The sequence below is a fragment of the Herpailurus yagouaroundi genome, unplaced genomic scaffold (genome assembly GCF_014898765.1).
Source record: "Herpailurus yagouaroundi ecotype Mexico unplaced genomic scaffold, PumYag 557, whole genome shotgun sequence".
In the NCBI taxonomy this organism is placed as follows: domain Eukaryota; kingdom Metazoa; phylum Chordata; class Mammalia; order Carnivora; family Felidae; genus Herpailurus; species Herpailurus yagouaroundi.
This window is the reverse complement of record NW_024412774.1, coordinates 1,156,758-1,172,181: the sequence shown is the minus strand read 5'-3', so window position 1 is coordinate 1,172,181 and position 15,424 is coordinate 1,156,758. Positions and strand designations below refer to the sequence as shown.

The 15,424-nt window shown below is 48.8% G+C and overlaps 4 protein-coding genes across 8 annotated transcripts in view; all 4 read left to right on the top strand.

The window, feature by feature from the left end:
* LOC121023360 (vomeronasal type-1 receptor 1) overlaps nucleotides 1–396 on the top strand; it is a 3,835-nt gene extending 3,439 nt beyond the window's left edge. Inside the window, exon 2 of the mRNA XM_040465178.1 lies at nucleotides 81–396. Coding sequence (XP_040321112.1) covers nucleotides 81–396 — 316 coding nt within the window. The remainder of the gene's footprint in view (nucleotides 1–80) is intronic.
* Nucleotides 1–15,424, top strand: part of LOC121023457 (zinc finger protein 304-like) — a 498,588-nt gene that overhangs the window by 297,328 nt on the left and 185,836 nt on the right. The gene's annotated exons all lie outside the window — the stretch shown is intronic.
* Nucleotides 5,419–15,424, top strand: part of LOC121023467 (zinc finger protein 530-like) — a 36,091-nt gene continuing 26,085 nt past the window's right edge. For 2 of the 4 annotated variants that reach the window (XM_040465394.1, XM_040465393.1), the window contains exons 1-4: nucleotides 5,419–5,653; nucleotides 8,245–8,371; nucleotides 9,832–10,416; nucleotides 13,569–13,611. In XM_040465394.1, coding sequence (XP_040321328.1) covers nucleotides 5,621–5,653; nucleotides 8,245–8,371; nucleotides 9,832–10,416; nucleotides 13,569–13,611 — 788 coding nt within the window. In that variant the 5' untranslated portion in view covers nucleotides 5,419–5,620. Of the gene's footprint in view, nucleotides 5,654–8,244; nucleotides 8,372–9,831; nucleotides 12,406–13,568; nucleotides 13,612–15,424 lie in introns of all 4 variants that reach the window. The other 2 variants (XR_005787408.1, XR_005787407.1) reach the window with 2 other exon arrangements.
* LOC121023485 (zinc finger protein OZF-like) overlaps nucleotides 12,370–15,424 on the top strand; it is a 30,953-nt gene continuing 27,898 nt past the window's right edge. The window contains 2 exon segments of the mRNA XM_040465434.1: nucleotides 12,370–12,405; nucleotides 13,569–13,611. The gene's annotated coding sequence lies outside the window, so the exon portion shown is untranslated.

Below are 15,424 nucleotides of genomic sequence, written 5' to 3'. Positions count from 1 at the left end.
AGGGGGTGGAACCTCAGACCCCACAGCGCCCGCTCCCACCCCCCCCCAACCTCCGCCAGAGTTCCCCCTTTCCACCCAAGGGGCCTCCAGGGGGCGCCCGCCCGGGTTCCGGGAGCGGCGCAGGCCGCGAGCTGCCCCGAGGGCGCCCCGAAGGACAGCAGGGAGCTGCGGGGTCCTCCCGGCAGGGCTCCCCCGGAACTCTCAGGATCCAGGCTCCGGGTTTCCGCCGCGGATCCCAGGGGCGAAGGCCCCTCCCACTTCGGGCCCCATACCTGGCCTGTGTGCGCGGAGGCCAAATCCCGATCTTTGCGGGCGACCCGCGGGAGGCGCCCTGTTGGCTGGGGTCCGGCGAGTTCTCGGCCCCTGTCGGCGGAACGGACTGTACACTTTGCCTAAGGCTTCTTCGAGCCCTGGTGCTCGACTCACAGGGGTCGTTTCCGGCCTGGAGGCTGTTCTCTCCCGTCCTGACCCCAGCCCCTAAGCGTCCGGGACTGACTCTGATGCATCGGATTACGGCCACATGACGCGCAATCACACGACAGTCGCTTGCCGTTGGGTCCGTGTGCACCTGCAGTCCCGGGGAGCATCCGAGCCCGGTGGAGTCTGGAGAAATACACGTCTAAACACTTCGGTGATCACCTGCCCACAAGACTCGCAGAAACTGGGTTTCAGCCCACTTGGGGAGCGGAGCTCAGCCTCTGCCCTCGGACAAAGCAGCGCTACTTCCCAGAGACCCTCGCGGGGCCGGTGACCTTTGCTCCGCAGTGACAAGTGCGGAGCGCCCCTCGCGGAGACCAGCAGTGGCCCTACACCATCCGAAAAAGCCTTCTGCCCAGCGGAGACGCTAAGCCAATGAGCGTTCCGGATGGAGTGCTTCTGTGTTAGACGTAGGCTGGGGGCGGGGCTTCCGGCGTCGCTACCGTGGTGTCCGCACGCGCACGGCCTGCGGAGTGTGGGGTCCCGCCCAAGGTGATGAGGCCGGAAGACCCGAGTCGGACTTAACTGACTGAGCCACCACGGCGCACCGAAGGCACAAACAGGTTTCTAAATCCCCTCGTGTCTTAAGACTTGTGTGGCATAAGTGCCTGACAGTAAGCATGAGGATTATAATGCAGATTAAGCTTTTGATTGCCAAGGCATCCATTGCAAAGACATCCATCTGAAATACACATATTGCCTACCGTACGACACAGCTACTAACAAAACAACTAAGTTCCTCCTTTAGAAAGCCATGAATAACCTGGAGAACTGATTGCCTTTGGGACCTCGCTTTTCTCTCTTGAAACCCTAGTGTCCAGCCCATTCTTCTTCTTTAAATCCACCTGCAAAACCTGGGCACCCCGCCCTTGGGCACCAATAAAGGCAGAGCCCCGGGTCGGAGCTTCCTCTCTCCCTCTTTACCCTTGACCCGCTATGTGGCCCCTTGGCATGACTTGTACCCTCTGGGACCTGTGAGGAAGAAATCTTGTCCTTTGAAGTTCCCTCATGGTTTTTGCTGAAGCGCAACTTGCAGTCATAATAAGAACTGTAAGAGCCAGTCCACCTACCAACATTGGCTCCATGGGGCTCACCACCAGTATGATGGCCCAAGCAAGGACCTCGGGCATTAATAGCAGTAGAGTCACTTTTGATAGGCTGAGACAGACATAAGAGACTTGTGACTGTCCAACTGAGAAATAGTTGGTAATTTTCAAATCTCTTTCTCTGTTTCTCCTTTCCACCCAAAATTAGTGTTGGGATTTCCCTGCACACCGGTCTATTTTCCTTTCACCTACTCCACCTGAAGTTACCCCCTTGGTCATCTCATCCAGTCTCGTCTTTTCGATACTTAGAAGCTTACAAACTAACAGTGTTCAGAGTTAATCCTGACAACACTGCTCTCGAAAATTCTTGAGATTTGCCTGCCGACTTGACAGCTATATTCACATGCTCAACAGGCATCTTGTACTTACTATGTTGGTGTCTGAATTCCCGATCTTCCCTCCTAACCTGTTTCTACTGCTTTCCCACAATCTCAGCTGATGGCAAGTCCCTCATTCTACTACTGTTCATGTATGAAGTTTGGGAGTCATATTCTGTACCTTTCCTTTGCTCATGCCAATTGAGCAACCCAACTGAAAATCCCTTAGGGATGAAAAGAAATAACTTCAAAACACATCGAGTACCTAATGATACTGTGTCCAGTACTGCCCCAACTTTGATTGCAGACCTCATTACCTCTCACCTAGATGTCTGTGATAAGTCACCCGGCTAGTCATCTATCTGCTGCTAACCTTACCTCTTTTTAGGTTCTCAGCCTGCCTTCTCCTCATTTCTCATTCAGACACTTAGCATGATGTTCCAGTCCCTGTCATGATTCCTCTATCAACCAGGATAAAATGGAAAGTTCTTCCAGTGATCTACAGTGCCTTTCATGATCCAACTGTAGCTTTTACCAAGCCGTTCCTCACTCACATGCTTTCAGTTGCATTATCTTTCTTACTCTGACTGGAACATGAAAGGTCAGCACTGGCCCAAGGCATCTGTTCTAGCTGTTTCCTCTATGGAACACAAGGCTATACACAGAGTTCCCTCCACGGTCTTCAAGGCATTCCTTAAATATGCTTTTATTAGTGGAGCATCCCACTCAATTCTCTTTTTCTCCAGCTTTATTGAGGAATAGTTGACAAACCCTCTTCGATATCACAACCCATCTGCAGTCACTCTCTTGCACTTCTCATCATTGTTATCTTTTTTTTTCTGTTTCAAAGCACCTGTTTACTTAAAAGATAGTATGTTGTTTATATTTATTTTTATTAATATCCTTAATATGATTATAAGCAACATGAAATATGGTTTGTTATCTCATTTGTTTCCTGACACATTATGCACACCCAATAAAAAGATTAATGTACCACATATACTCAGTAAATGTTTCTTTAATGTTTACTTATTTATTTTGAGGGAGAGAGAGAATCCCAAGCAGGCTCCGTGCTGTCAGCACAGAGCCTGATGCAGGGCTTGAACTCACGAAGCATGAGACCATGACCTGAGTCAAAATCAAGAGTGGGACACTTAACCGACTGAGGCACCCAGGCGCACCACAATAAATGTTTATTGAAATAACAAAATGAGACACCACTGTCTCCTTGTTCATTTTTATTACCCTGGAAAAGTTTTCTTAATTCTCTTTCTCTGTGTATCCCTCAAATCTGGTATTTTTTTAATGTTTATTTTTGAGAGAGAGAGAGAGAGAGAGAGAGAGAGAGAGAGAGAGAATGCACAAGCAGGGGAGGAGCAGAGAGAGAGACAGGGAGACACAGAATTCAAAGCAGGCTCCAGGCTCTGAGTTGTCAGCACAGATCCTGATGTGGTCTTGAACTCACAAACCATGAGATCATGACCTGAGCTGAAGTCGGACGCTTAACTGACTGAGCCCCCTAGGCACCCCTGAAATCTGCTATTTTTAACTGTCCATGGGAATTTTAAAATATCACATTTGGAGAAGCCCTCAGGATGGCAGGAACCCAGAATGCAATCTGCTCACTATTTTACCTTGTTTCATAGAATGGAAGGTCCTTTGGTCACCTGCTATTGATATTTATCTCAATAATACCGGGGAGAATACATATCTTTAATTATTGAGATATGCAGTCACATCAGTTAGAGGTGAAATGATAATAACTTCCCAGAAAGAGATGAGATGACAGATACACAGGCCTTTATTTCAAGGCTCATATACTTATTTTTACATGTATGTGGATACCACCATGACAACCACCATCCTGGCAACAAATGGTGATGTGGTAAATACGATTTCCAGATAAGTGTCAAATTTAAGAAAGAACATATTTTGATAATAATAAAGAAATACTGTCTTGAAAATCAATACTTCTTGCTTGAGTTGGGACATAAATACAAGGAGAGGCACGTGGATGGTGTCTGAGGGACCCAGAGACATGTCATCCTCTTCTACTTGCTTTAGGGCTACCTACTTTTCTGCGTTCTCTCTGATAGCCTGAGTTCATCTTTTGTCTCTGTCCAAACTGACTGATCCTCACAATATCCACTCTGAATCCTTCATTATGCATGAAGTGAGGATCAGTAAGAAAATGTGTTTAACTCACAGCTGCTCTATAGCCATTGTTGGCATATACATGTTTTTCTTTTCCGGGCATAATTTGCTAATGGAAGTTGGTAGGAGTATTAACTTTTTTTTTCTTTTTTTACCTTTTACTGATATTTTCCCAGCGCTATCCTGCCACTATCCCTGAATGACTACATAACCATTATTAATGGGTTTCAGTGATTTTCATTTCACGACTGTTTCTGAGATCATCTCAACTCCCCATACAGACACCATCCCTGCAGTAGCAGCAGGAACGATAATAACTTCCCGTCAAATGGATGAGATCTTAGTGTCCCAAACCTTTACTTCATAGTCTGGTATCCTCTTTGCCCACGTGCTCCTATATTGGCAAACACTATAGACACTGTCCTTTTCCAAAATGACATTTGGTAAGTGGCTCTCCTTTTATTATTGTTCTTAAGTTTATTTATTTTGAGAGAGATAGAGCATGAGAAGGGGAGAGGCAGAGAAAGGGAGAGAGAGAGAATCCCAAGCAGGCTTCGCCCTGTCAGCACAGTTGTCTCTTCTTTTAAATACTCGCCAGATTCCTAAAAGGAATTAAATGTGGCTAAGGATAGGGAGTAACAGATATTATGGATACAAATCCGTGTTCCTCAGTGAGTTGGACACAATCACTACCTATACGGCCAGCAGAGAGATTTTCTGTGGGAACCAACAACAGAGTTCACCTTTGTCCTCTTGCTCTAACAACAGAGTTCACCTTTGTCCTCTTGCTCTACGGCAGTCTAACACTTTGTTTCCTCTCTGTCCTGTCCCTGTGCGGAGTCTTTTTCTTTTGTTCCTGACCCAGCGTACTGAAACTCACAAAGCTGACTCTAACGTTTCGGGCTAGAGGCATTTGAAAAGACAGAAGATAAACTATTAGGCTCCACGTTTTGTGTCTGCACGACTCTGTGGAATGGACTGAGTCACTGGGAGCATCTGAAATAATACTACTAGAATCCCAGAAAATACTAAGCTTCAAGGAGTCCGAAATAACTTCTCTAAACACCTAGGTGATCAGCTGCACACGACACTCCTCAGAAATCTAAGAGCAGCCCCTTAAAGGAGCGAGGCCCATCCCCCGCCCTTGGGAGACGGAGACACCACCTCTCAGCACGTCTCCCTCCTAGTCTGCGGGTGAGGGGCGCCCCGCGCCAGGGCTTTTCGTGCTGTGAGAACTACACTACCCAGAGGACGCTGCGCCGGGCGTCGTCGTCGTTTAGCCAATAGAGGCTCACGAGAAGGGCAATTCCGTGTGTTCCCATCGTGTCGGGGCGGGACTTCCGGCGTCCTCCTCGTGGCGGTAGTTTTGGCTGCTCTGAGCTGTATGTGCTGGGTCACGGACTCCTGAGGTCGGGTGGAGACTGAGGGGACCGAGAAGGCGCGAGGGGAGGCGCTGTCCCCGCCGCGCAGACTGGCGTCCGCGACTCCTCAACGCCGCCCGGGCTGCCCCGCGCCGGGGCCGGGACGGGGACCGCTGGCCCGGGTGTCCGCTCCGCCCAGAGTCAGATGGCGGCGACCGCGCGCAGGGACCCGGCTCAGGTAAACGCGCGCCCCCCGGGCCCTCTCCCCCCGCCCCAGACCCTCCAGGCCCGAGCGCGGGGCGCCTGCTCGCGTCCCTGCTGTCCAGGTACCGGTGTCCGGGCCGGGGAGGCGCTCGCGTGTGGGGACCCTGTGTCTGAGCGCTGGCACGACAGGGTGCGGGAGCGGGCTGCAGGGGAGGGGGCCGGCTGGTGCAGGGCTGAAGGGGGCGCCGAGGGGGAGGAATTGGGGGGTGTGGGGTCCTCCCTCTGCCCTCAGGGGAACAGAGGGTGTGCGGCGGGGTCACGGGGGGACTGGCAGGTGGCCATCAGAGGCTGGGAGCCATTGAGAATTGTGAACAGGAAAGGCCTCACCTGAATTAGCCTTTTTAAAAAGTTTTTACAAGGTGCTAAAGGGACCAGACCGGAGGAAGGATGATAATAGGAAGCACAGGGAGGATTTGGTTCCTGTCCAAGGTCATACAGTTGTAAGACTCAGCTCTGGGGACTGAGGATCAGAGAGACTGTACTTATCCCAGGTCACCTGGCTCCAGGGCTGGGCAGGGGTGCAGAGTAGCCCGGAGCCCATGGAGCCCTGCCATGGTCACCTGCCTCTCCGAACTTTCCTCTTCACACAGACTGTTATCAGTACAGAAGCACTTATGAACCCTGCAGAGGTGAGTGAGTGGATGGTGTTCCAGAACCTCACTGGTCCTGATTCCTCTCTTTATCTCTGTGATTGTGGTGTCCTGACACTCTTCATTTGTCATTCTTCCAGGCCTGGGGACTGGGAACAGGTTCTAAGCCCAGGGTCCTCAGACCAGGCTGGGGGTTCTGTGGAGTGGTTCCTGTTGCTGGCAGCCAATAGAATGAGGTGTGGAGGACGGTTGCCCCAGTATTGTACCAGTGTCTGCAGGCCTTTGGAGGGGAGACTGAGCTGAACAAGGGTAGCTCAGTGTCCTTTCTCATGGGAACAGAGAGCACAGGGGCAGGAGTCAGACCTGGGATGGCCCCCTGAGAAGTTGGGTGTCTACTCTGGAGATGGTGGGAACAGTGGGAGCTTTGGAGCAGAGGAGGGATCTGTTCAAGCTCTTATGCTTCCTGCGGCTGCAGCACAGAGAACAGACTGGGCGAGTGAGCGAAGTGGCAGGAAGACCAGGGAGGAGGGTACTGCAGTAGTCCAGTGAGCGCTGATGATGTGGACCAGTGTGGTGGCCTTGGAGGGGGTAGAGATGGCTGGATTCTGAATCAGGTTTTTTCAGTAGACCTGTGATTTTCTGATTTTGAAGGTGAGAGAGAAGAAAGTAGAAGGGTTTCTTAAGAAACCCTCCTGACCTAATCAAAATCTGATCACCACCCCAAAAGGCCCCACCTCCAAATCTCCAAATTCCATCACACTGGGGGTTAGGGCTCCAAACATACCACTTTTGGGAGAATGCGTACATTCGGTCCATAACACAGTGGGTCACGTTGACGAGGGGTAATCCCAGTCATGACGATGTTAATAGTAGCCTCGGAAGGGGTGAGTGAGGTCAGAGGCTGGTCTCGTGCTTGGTCACCTAGTTGGGGGGTGCAGACCAGTGTCTGCGTGTGGGTCAGTGAAAGAGAGGAGTGGTGGGAACAGTGCGGGAGAGTGGATGACCTGATGGGAGCAAGGCTTCTGAGAGGTGGGTGCACATGAGATGATGCAGGAGTGTGGGAGTAATGGAGGCAACATGGTGGTGAGGCCAGGACTGCTGCTTACTCACTGCTCTGGGGTCCCCAGGACTTTGTTGTGACCTTGGTGTGCCTGGGGACTTTCAGTCGGGCAGCTGGATTAGCTCGGGGGCCAAGTGCTCATGTAGGAGAATCTCTGGACCTGGGGTGGAAAGGCTCTGGGACTGGCTCTGGATGAGGGTTGGACAGAGAGAGGAAGGCTTGACCGGTGAGAGCCGATCAAGTGCAGCATGAGTGGAGGAGGGTCATGAGTGCTGAGATCCACAAGTGGTTCCGTGTGGCTGCGGTTGAAGCCAGGAGCTGTCAGGCAGGGAGACCTACGGAGCAGGACTCTGGGCTGCCTCTGGCTGTGGGGACCATTGGAGGTGTGCTGCTGTAGTTCTGGAACGTGTTTGAATTTGCCAGACTCTATGCCATGGAAGAAGGATGGGGGGTGCCTGTGGTACAGAGCAGGGAGAACTTGGAGAGAGTGGGAAGTGAAGGCCCGAGGGCCCTGGCCTTGAGAACATAAGAGAGAAATGGGAGCCCACACCCTTGGTTACGTCTGGGACATCTGATCTGAAGAATTGCTTAACGAGAGAGTGTGTCCCTCTTGGGGAACTTGGCAGGGCGGTCTCAGAGAAGGCCTGGCCTGGTGAGTGGCAGCTGCTGGAAGGGGCCTGACATCAGAGTTTTGGTATCGTCTACCTGCCCACCTGCCTGTCGTTGCTGTGGGTGGACATGGTGATCAAAGGGACCAGAAGGAGACAGTGTGCATCAGATGCCCCAGGGCCTGGTATCTTCTCTGAGATGGGGACGTGGGGAGGTGGGTGAGCAGGGGAAGGATGAGTGGGTGGATGAACTTGGGAATCCTAGGGGAGAAGCTGATTATGGAATGAACTGTCCCCACTCTGGCAGAGTTGTGTGACTTTCGAGGACGTGGCCGTGTACTTCTCCCAGGAGGAGTGGGGGCTCCTTGATGAGGCTCAGAGGTTCCTGTACCACGACGTGATGCTGGAGACCTTTGCACTTGCAACATCCCTGGGTAAGGCCTTCATCTTCCTCTCAGTGTTGTGAGCTGCTCTTTCTCCCTCTCCCAGAGCTAAACCTTGGCCTCTGCTAACTTCCCCACTTCCTTGGCATGTGTGCTGTGGGTGCCAGTGCTAAGCTATGTTCACTGCCCCGAGCGGTGCCCTCAGCAAGCCGCCCTGATACCTGCTACCCCACCGTGTGCAGGGAAGGGTCTGGGAATCTGGGAGTCCCACAGTCACCCGAATGGATCTCACATTGCTCACCCTCTCCCTGGTGGGATGACTGTGTCCAGATTCGTGGCATCTTGTGCCCCAGGTTCTGCCTCCTCCTTTTTTTTTTTTAAATTGAGATATAATTGATATGCAACATATTGGTTTTAGGCATACAGTGTAATGATTTGATACTTGTATATGTTGTAGAATGCTTACTACATTACGTGTAATGAACGTTCATCACCATACAGAGTTGCAGATATTTTTTCCTTGTGATGAGAACTTTTAAAGATTTCCTTATGATTGCCTATATCAGGAGTTGTAAACATCGTCATGGTCCCTACTTATGTGGTCCTTAGACCTTTCTTGAAAGACCGTCCTTTGAGATTTTAATTGCAGTGTTCCTTTCTGTGGTCCGATATTTCCTAGTTGCTCTGGGCTGGTGATGACCCCTCACCTGTCCTGTCTTTCCCTAAGGACTTGCCTCACTCAGGTCCTACGTAGTTCTCCAACTGGGAGTCTGAGGAGGGTGCTGGCTGCTTCGCAGGGTGGACTTGGCCTGGCGGTCTCAGAGAAGGCCTGGCCTGGTGAGTGGCAGCTGCTGGAAGGGGCCTGACATCAGGGCTGTGTTTAAAGTATACCAGGAACCCGCCCTGTGTTCACCAGCGTTTCGGTGCAGGTGCCACTGGACACATCATTTCTACACCTTTTTTCTGCATACTCTACGCTTTTCTGACTCTGAGTCACATTTCATCTGTGACTTCCATTCCTGGCTGTCCCCGGCTTCCTGACCTCCATCACTTGTTCCTCTCCACCACGTGGTCTGCAGTTCTCCTGTACGTAATGTGTTGTGACGTGTGCACATATCCTTAAATTGTCCTTGAACACCAGATACTCAGTTCCACTGGTATTTTCCTGGGCCTGGGCAGAACCATCGTTCTCAGTAGCGTGGACTTGTCCCCAGACAACAAGTTCCTGCTGAAGACTGTTGGCACAGGAGTGAATTAGTGATCCTGCCTCCCCTCCCTGTGTGGCACCCCCTACTTGTGCCCTTTGTCCCAAAAGGTCTCCCTCATTCTGTCATCTTTAGAGGCCCAGTACTGCAAAGCAGCCCTCCCTTCAAATTGGTGCCCCATTCTGAAATTATACCCGTGGATTCTGTCTTTGGTTTGAATGTATATTTTTGACACACATTTTTGATGGGACTTCCCTCTCTTCCTCAGAGGTAAAGTATACTTTATCAGCATTTCTCTGCTTTCAGATTGTTGGTGTGGAGCAGAGAATGAGGAAGTACCTTCTGAGCAGAGTGTTTCTGTAGAAAGAGTGTCACAGGTCAGGACTTCTAAGACAGGTTTGTCAATCCAGAAGACTCACCTCTGTGAGAATTGTGTCCCAGTCTTGAAAGACAATTTGCAACCTTCTGAGCTCCGAGCAGCATATTCTGGGCAGAAATCATACTTGGGTGGGGCGACCAGAGGCTTCTGGTTTGGTGCAAACCTTCACCAGCATCAAAAGCATGACAGTGGAGAGAAAATGTTCAAAATGGATATGGACAGTGCCTTGTTAGTGACGAGCTGCAGATTCCACATGTCAGCGAGGCCCTTTGCCAGTGGGGAAGGTGGAAAGGACTTTCTAGCTCCCTCAGGCCTTCTCCAGCACCTGGATATGCCCAATAGAGAGAAGCCCCAGAGCAGCATTGAGTGTGGGGAGCCCTTTACCAGCGGAATAAGTCACAAGTGGATCAAATGCAGGAGAGCTTTCAGCAACACTCACACTCTTGACCACCAGAGATTCCACGATGGAGAAGGTCTTGAAGAATGTAGCAAATGTGGAAAAGACGTCCGCTGTAAATACAGACCTTTTCAGCACCAGAAAATTCACACCGAAGAAAGATCTTACAAGTGTAGTGAATGTGGGAGGTTCTTTAGTCGCAAAACCCATCTCATTCGACACTGGAGAGTTCACACTGGAGCAAAGCCTTATGAATGCATAGAATGTGGCAGATCTTTCAGCCAGAAATCTGACCTCATTCAACACCAAAGAGTTCATACTGGAGAGAGGCCGTACGAGTGCAGTGAGTGTGGGAAGTCCTTTATCCAAAAATCTATCCTTATTAAACATCTGAGAGTTCATACTAACGAAAGGCCTTACAAATGCATTGAATGTGGGAAATCATTTACCCAAAGTTCTGGCCTTCTTCGCCACAAGAGAGCTCACGCTAGAGCAAGGCCTTATGAATGCACTGAATGTGGGAAATCATTTAGTTGTAAAACCCACCTCATGAGACACTGGAGAGTTCACACTGGAGTAAGGCCTTATGATTGCATTGAATGTGGGAAATCTTTTAGTGAGAAATCTGTCCTCATTCAACACCAAAGAGTTCACACTGGAGAAAGGCCTTATGAGTGCAATGAATGTGGGAAATCCTTTAGCCAGAAATCTGTCCTCATTCAACACCAAAGAGTTCACACTGGAGAAAAGCCGTATGAATGCAGTGAATGTGGGAAATCCTTCAGCCGTAAAACCCACCTTGTTCGACACCAGACAGTTCACTCTGGAGCAAAGCCTTATGAGTGCAATGAGTGTGGGAAATCCTTTAGCCAGAGCTCTGGCCTCCTTCGACATAGGAGAGCTCACCTGTAGTGAATGAGAAATCCTTTAGCTGCAAACTGAGCTCAGTCAACACCAAAGAGTTCACACAAAGTGAAACAGATGCAGAGAATGTGCCCTTTCCTTACTTAGTTTAATTGTGGTGGAGGAAAGCCTCTTGAGCCATCTGCCTGAACTGAATTTTATAGATCTGAAAACATCTACAGACTGGAGATTTCCCTGTAAGTTTCAGTTCTGCGGGAAGCATGTACAACCTGTCCAAGCTCCTTGCCAGGTTGATGTCACTGCCAGTTTCAGTGGCAGCAGCCACTTCAGCTCTACCACGTGACCAGTCCCCACAGTGTGCGTCAGTCACCTTGGTCTGCTTGTCAAAGCTGACCTCTGCTCTCCCATGTGCTAGAGGAAATCAAGAGTATCCTGAGCCTTATGAGATCTTCATTCCCTTCTCTCTTGACAAGTTAGCACATGGACTTGACCTTCTGTTGGCCTCTAGAACACTATCTGGGTTCTGCTGATGGCCTGCGCAGAAGAACTAGCTTTTTGAGAGATCTAACTGGTCTCAGGGAGTGCTCTTGATGAGGTTTTCCAGCTTCCAAGTCATTGAACCGGAAACTCGCACAGCTTTGGCTGGTTTGTGCAATAATAAAGGCCTTTCTGTTTAAGCACCTTTAATCTTAGAAACTCTGTCCACAGTGTAGGGTAGCTTGAAGGACTGCCAACTTGAAGTGGAAAGTTGTGAGGGGATGCAAACGTTGGGTGCCTCAGAGGGGACAGTGTGATGGTAGAGTGTAGTGCTCTCCAGTTGCATCATAGTCTGCGTTGCTGCCAGGACCTCCTAGGAAAGACTGCTCTGTGGTCCTGAGTTTTTGCCTGGATGCCAGAGGTCACCCTGAGAAAGGGGCAGTTGTGACAACATCCGTGCTTTTGGAGACAACGTGAATTTTTCCTTGTTCACGGGATACCTCAGTGCCCAGCAGTGCTGAGGAAAATCAGCCCCAGGTCCTGCAGAGGAGCTGTGCACCCTGATACCCAGAGCTCAGTAGGCCAGTGTCGCTGGCTATAAGACTGCAGGGGCAAGGGAACCCATAATTGGCACAGAAACACTATCAAGAGAGCGTGGAGGAGACTGCCGCAGGGTACATGGAGTGCGCCTCTCCCGGGTGTGCACCCACAGGTGTTTCGGTGATTGCAGGCTGCGAGTGTACAGAAATCTCAGGATCTCCAGGTGGGTTTATCTTGTGTAGCTGAAGTCACTGGCAGACCAGGGGTTTCGTGGGTTCCTGTAGCCAATCTGAGCTGTTAACCTCAAGGCCGTTGCTGTACAGTCAACCTAAGAAGGCAGGGGAGAAGGGAGATCCTGTACTCTGGGGATATGGCTATTGTGACCCAGCTAGCAATGCCCTTACTCTGGTGGAAATGGCTTTCACTGTTGGCCAGTATTAACTGCCACTGAGGAAAGGCTGACCCTCAGGCATGAGTGAGACAGTGGAGTCAATACAGAGTTCCCAGACCTGATGTTCTGAAGGGTGGGAGATTTGGATTTTTATTGTGAACCACTTCTGAAAGCTGTATTAAGTTAAGGCATAATAAACATAGACTAAACTGAACGTATTTAAAGCATTACAGCATGGTAAGTTTTGACCTGTGTACACTTAGGAAACCGTCACTGTTAGCAGTGATAATGAGCATGTCTGTCACCTGCATGTTTTCCTTTCTCCCTTTTATAATCTCTCTCTGGCCCTCCAGGCAACCATTGATTTGCATTCTTTTAAAATTGATTGCATTTTTTGGGGCGCCTGGGTGGCTCAGTCAGTTAAGCGTCTGACTTCGGCTCAGGTCATGATCTCACGGTCCATGAGTTCGAGCCCCGCGTCGGGCTCTGTGCTGACAGCTCAGAGCCTGGAGCCTGCTTCAGATTCTGTGTCTCCCTCTCTCTCTGACCCTCCCCTGTTCATGCTCTGTCTCAAAAATAAATAAACGTTTAAAAAAAAATGAAAATTGATTGCATTTTCTAGAATTTTATGATTAACCATAAAGTGTTTGCTCTTTTTTTCTGTTTTCTTGATGCGGCGTTGAGAATCCTAAATGGCGCCTGTATGAATCATTTATTCTAATTTCTGAGTAGCTTTCTCTTTGATGTGTCATCAGCTGCATTTATCCGTTCATCTGTTGATGGATATTTGGATTATTTCCAGTGTTGAGTTTTTGCAGATAAACCTGGTGTAAACATTTGTTTATAATTCTTTATGTGGATATGTGTTTCATTTCTCCTATTTTAATGACTCCTAGTACACTGCCTGAGTCATGGGGTAGGTAGATATTTAACTCCTTTTTAAAAATTGCCAAGCAGTGATCTAAAATGGTTGTGTCTTTTTGCATTTCCACCAGCAGCGTGTGAGACTTCCAACTCCTTCACCCTTGTCAGTGCCTGGTAAGATTGACTTTTTAATTTCACCTTTTTAAAATAAGTATTGTTATCTCATTTGTTTTCATTGTATTTCCCTAAGGATTTATGGTGTTGAGCATTATTTCATGTGTTTGCTGTTTATCTTTTTTAGTAAACTGCCTCTTCTTACCTGTGGACTATTTTCTCTCTTAGGAAATTTGGTTATTTTCTGTTTAGTAACAAATAAGATGAAACAAAACAGACTTAGGTTGAAATATTCTTTGTTCTTCAGTAATGTGGGCAACTTCTTTGCTGCATGGAATAGTTGTTTTTGAGTACTCGAAGAATATTCTGTCATTTTTTCTTTATGGGTATTCTCTTTGGGGGGATATGCACAAGGTAGTGGCCACCTATACGATTTATTAGCATACTTTCCATCACTTTTTAAAATATTTATTTTATTTTTATATTTTTAATACATTCTCGAGAGAGAGCTCATGCACATGTACAGGGGAGGGGCAGAGAGAGAGTGGGGACAGAGGATCTGAAGCGGGCTCTCTGCTGACGGTCGGCTGACAGCAGAGCGCCCCGTGGGAGGCTCAAACTCACGGACCGCAAGATCATGACCTGGGCTGAAGTGGGACGCCTAACTGACTGAGCCACCCAGGCGCCCCTCCGTCACTTTTCTAGGCGTAGACATTCCATATATTGTATTCAATAATATGATAAATTAAGCCTTAGTTTCTAGCATTTGCTGACTTTCTTGGTATAAGTTCTCCCACGATGACCAATTTCAAACTGCCGACATGATGTCCCCAAACGGGGTTGGGAAAAGTTGGCAGTAGCACGCCATTCTATTTCTACCCTATTGATAGAGTACCCACAGATGGCCTCCAGACCGTATGCGATACGAAAACAGTAAAGTGATCAGGGAGTGACACTATTTGAGTATTTGTGACTTCAAGTTTGGCTGATGTATAATTGACTAAAATGTGCATGTTTAAAATGTGTATTTGGACATTTTGATTCATAAAAACAAAAGCTTCCTTGTGCGCTTTTAAAATTCATTCTCCTCTTCTCTCTCTAAAAAAAGGAAAAAAAAAAAGATAAACCAGGGGTACCTGGGTGGCTCAGTTGGTTGAGTGGCCAACTCTTGATTTCAGCTCAGGTCGTGATCCCCGGGTCATGGGATCGAGCCCCTCATTGGGCTCTGTGCTGAGCTTGAAGCCTGCTTAAGATTCTCTCTCTCCGCACCACCCCCCCGCCCCTCTCCCCAACTCACATGTGCATGCTCTTTCTCTCTCCCTCTCTCTCTAAAATAAAATAAATTAATTAAAGATAATCTTCCCAACATAGAATTACTAATACAAGGACATATTCCACCCTTTTTATTTATTTATTTATTTTTAAATTTTTTTTTTCAACGTTTATTTATTTTTGGGACAGAGAGGGGGAGTACGGGGGGGGGGGAGCATGAACGGGGGAGGGGCAGAGAGAGAGGGAGACACAGAATCGGAAACAGGCTCCAGGCTCCGAGCCATCAGCCCAGAGCCTGACGCGGGGCTCGAACTCACGGACCGCGAGATCGTGACCTGGCTGAAGTCGGTCGCTTAACCGACTGCGCCACCCAGGCGCCCCTTCAACCCTTTTTATTGGCTACTTTCAAATATACACAGAATGGAAAAGATTATGGACCCTTAGTCTTCCATCATTATTTAGGGTCATTCTTGTTTCATCTCCCTTCATGTATATCAGTGAGTTATTTTACCCACTAAACCCAGACATCATGGTGGGGTTTTTTGTTTTGTTTGTTTTTTTTTTTTTTAATTTTTTTTTCAACGTTTATTTATTTTTGGGA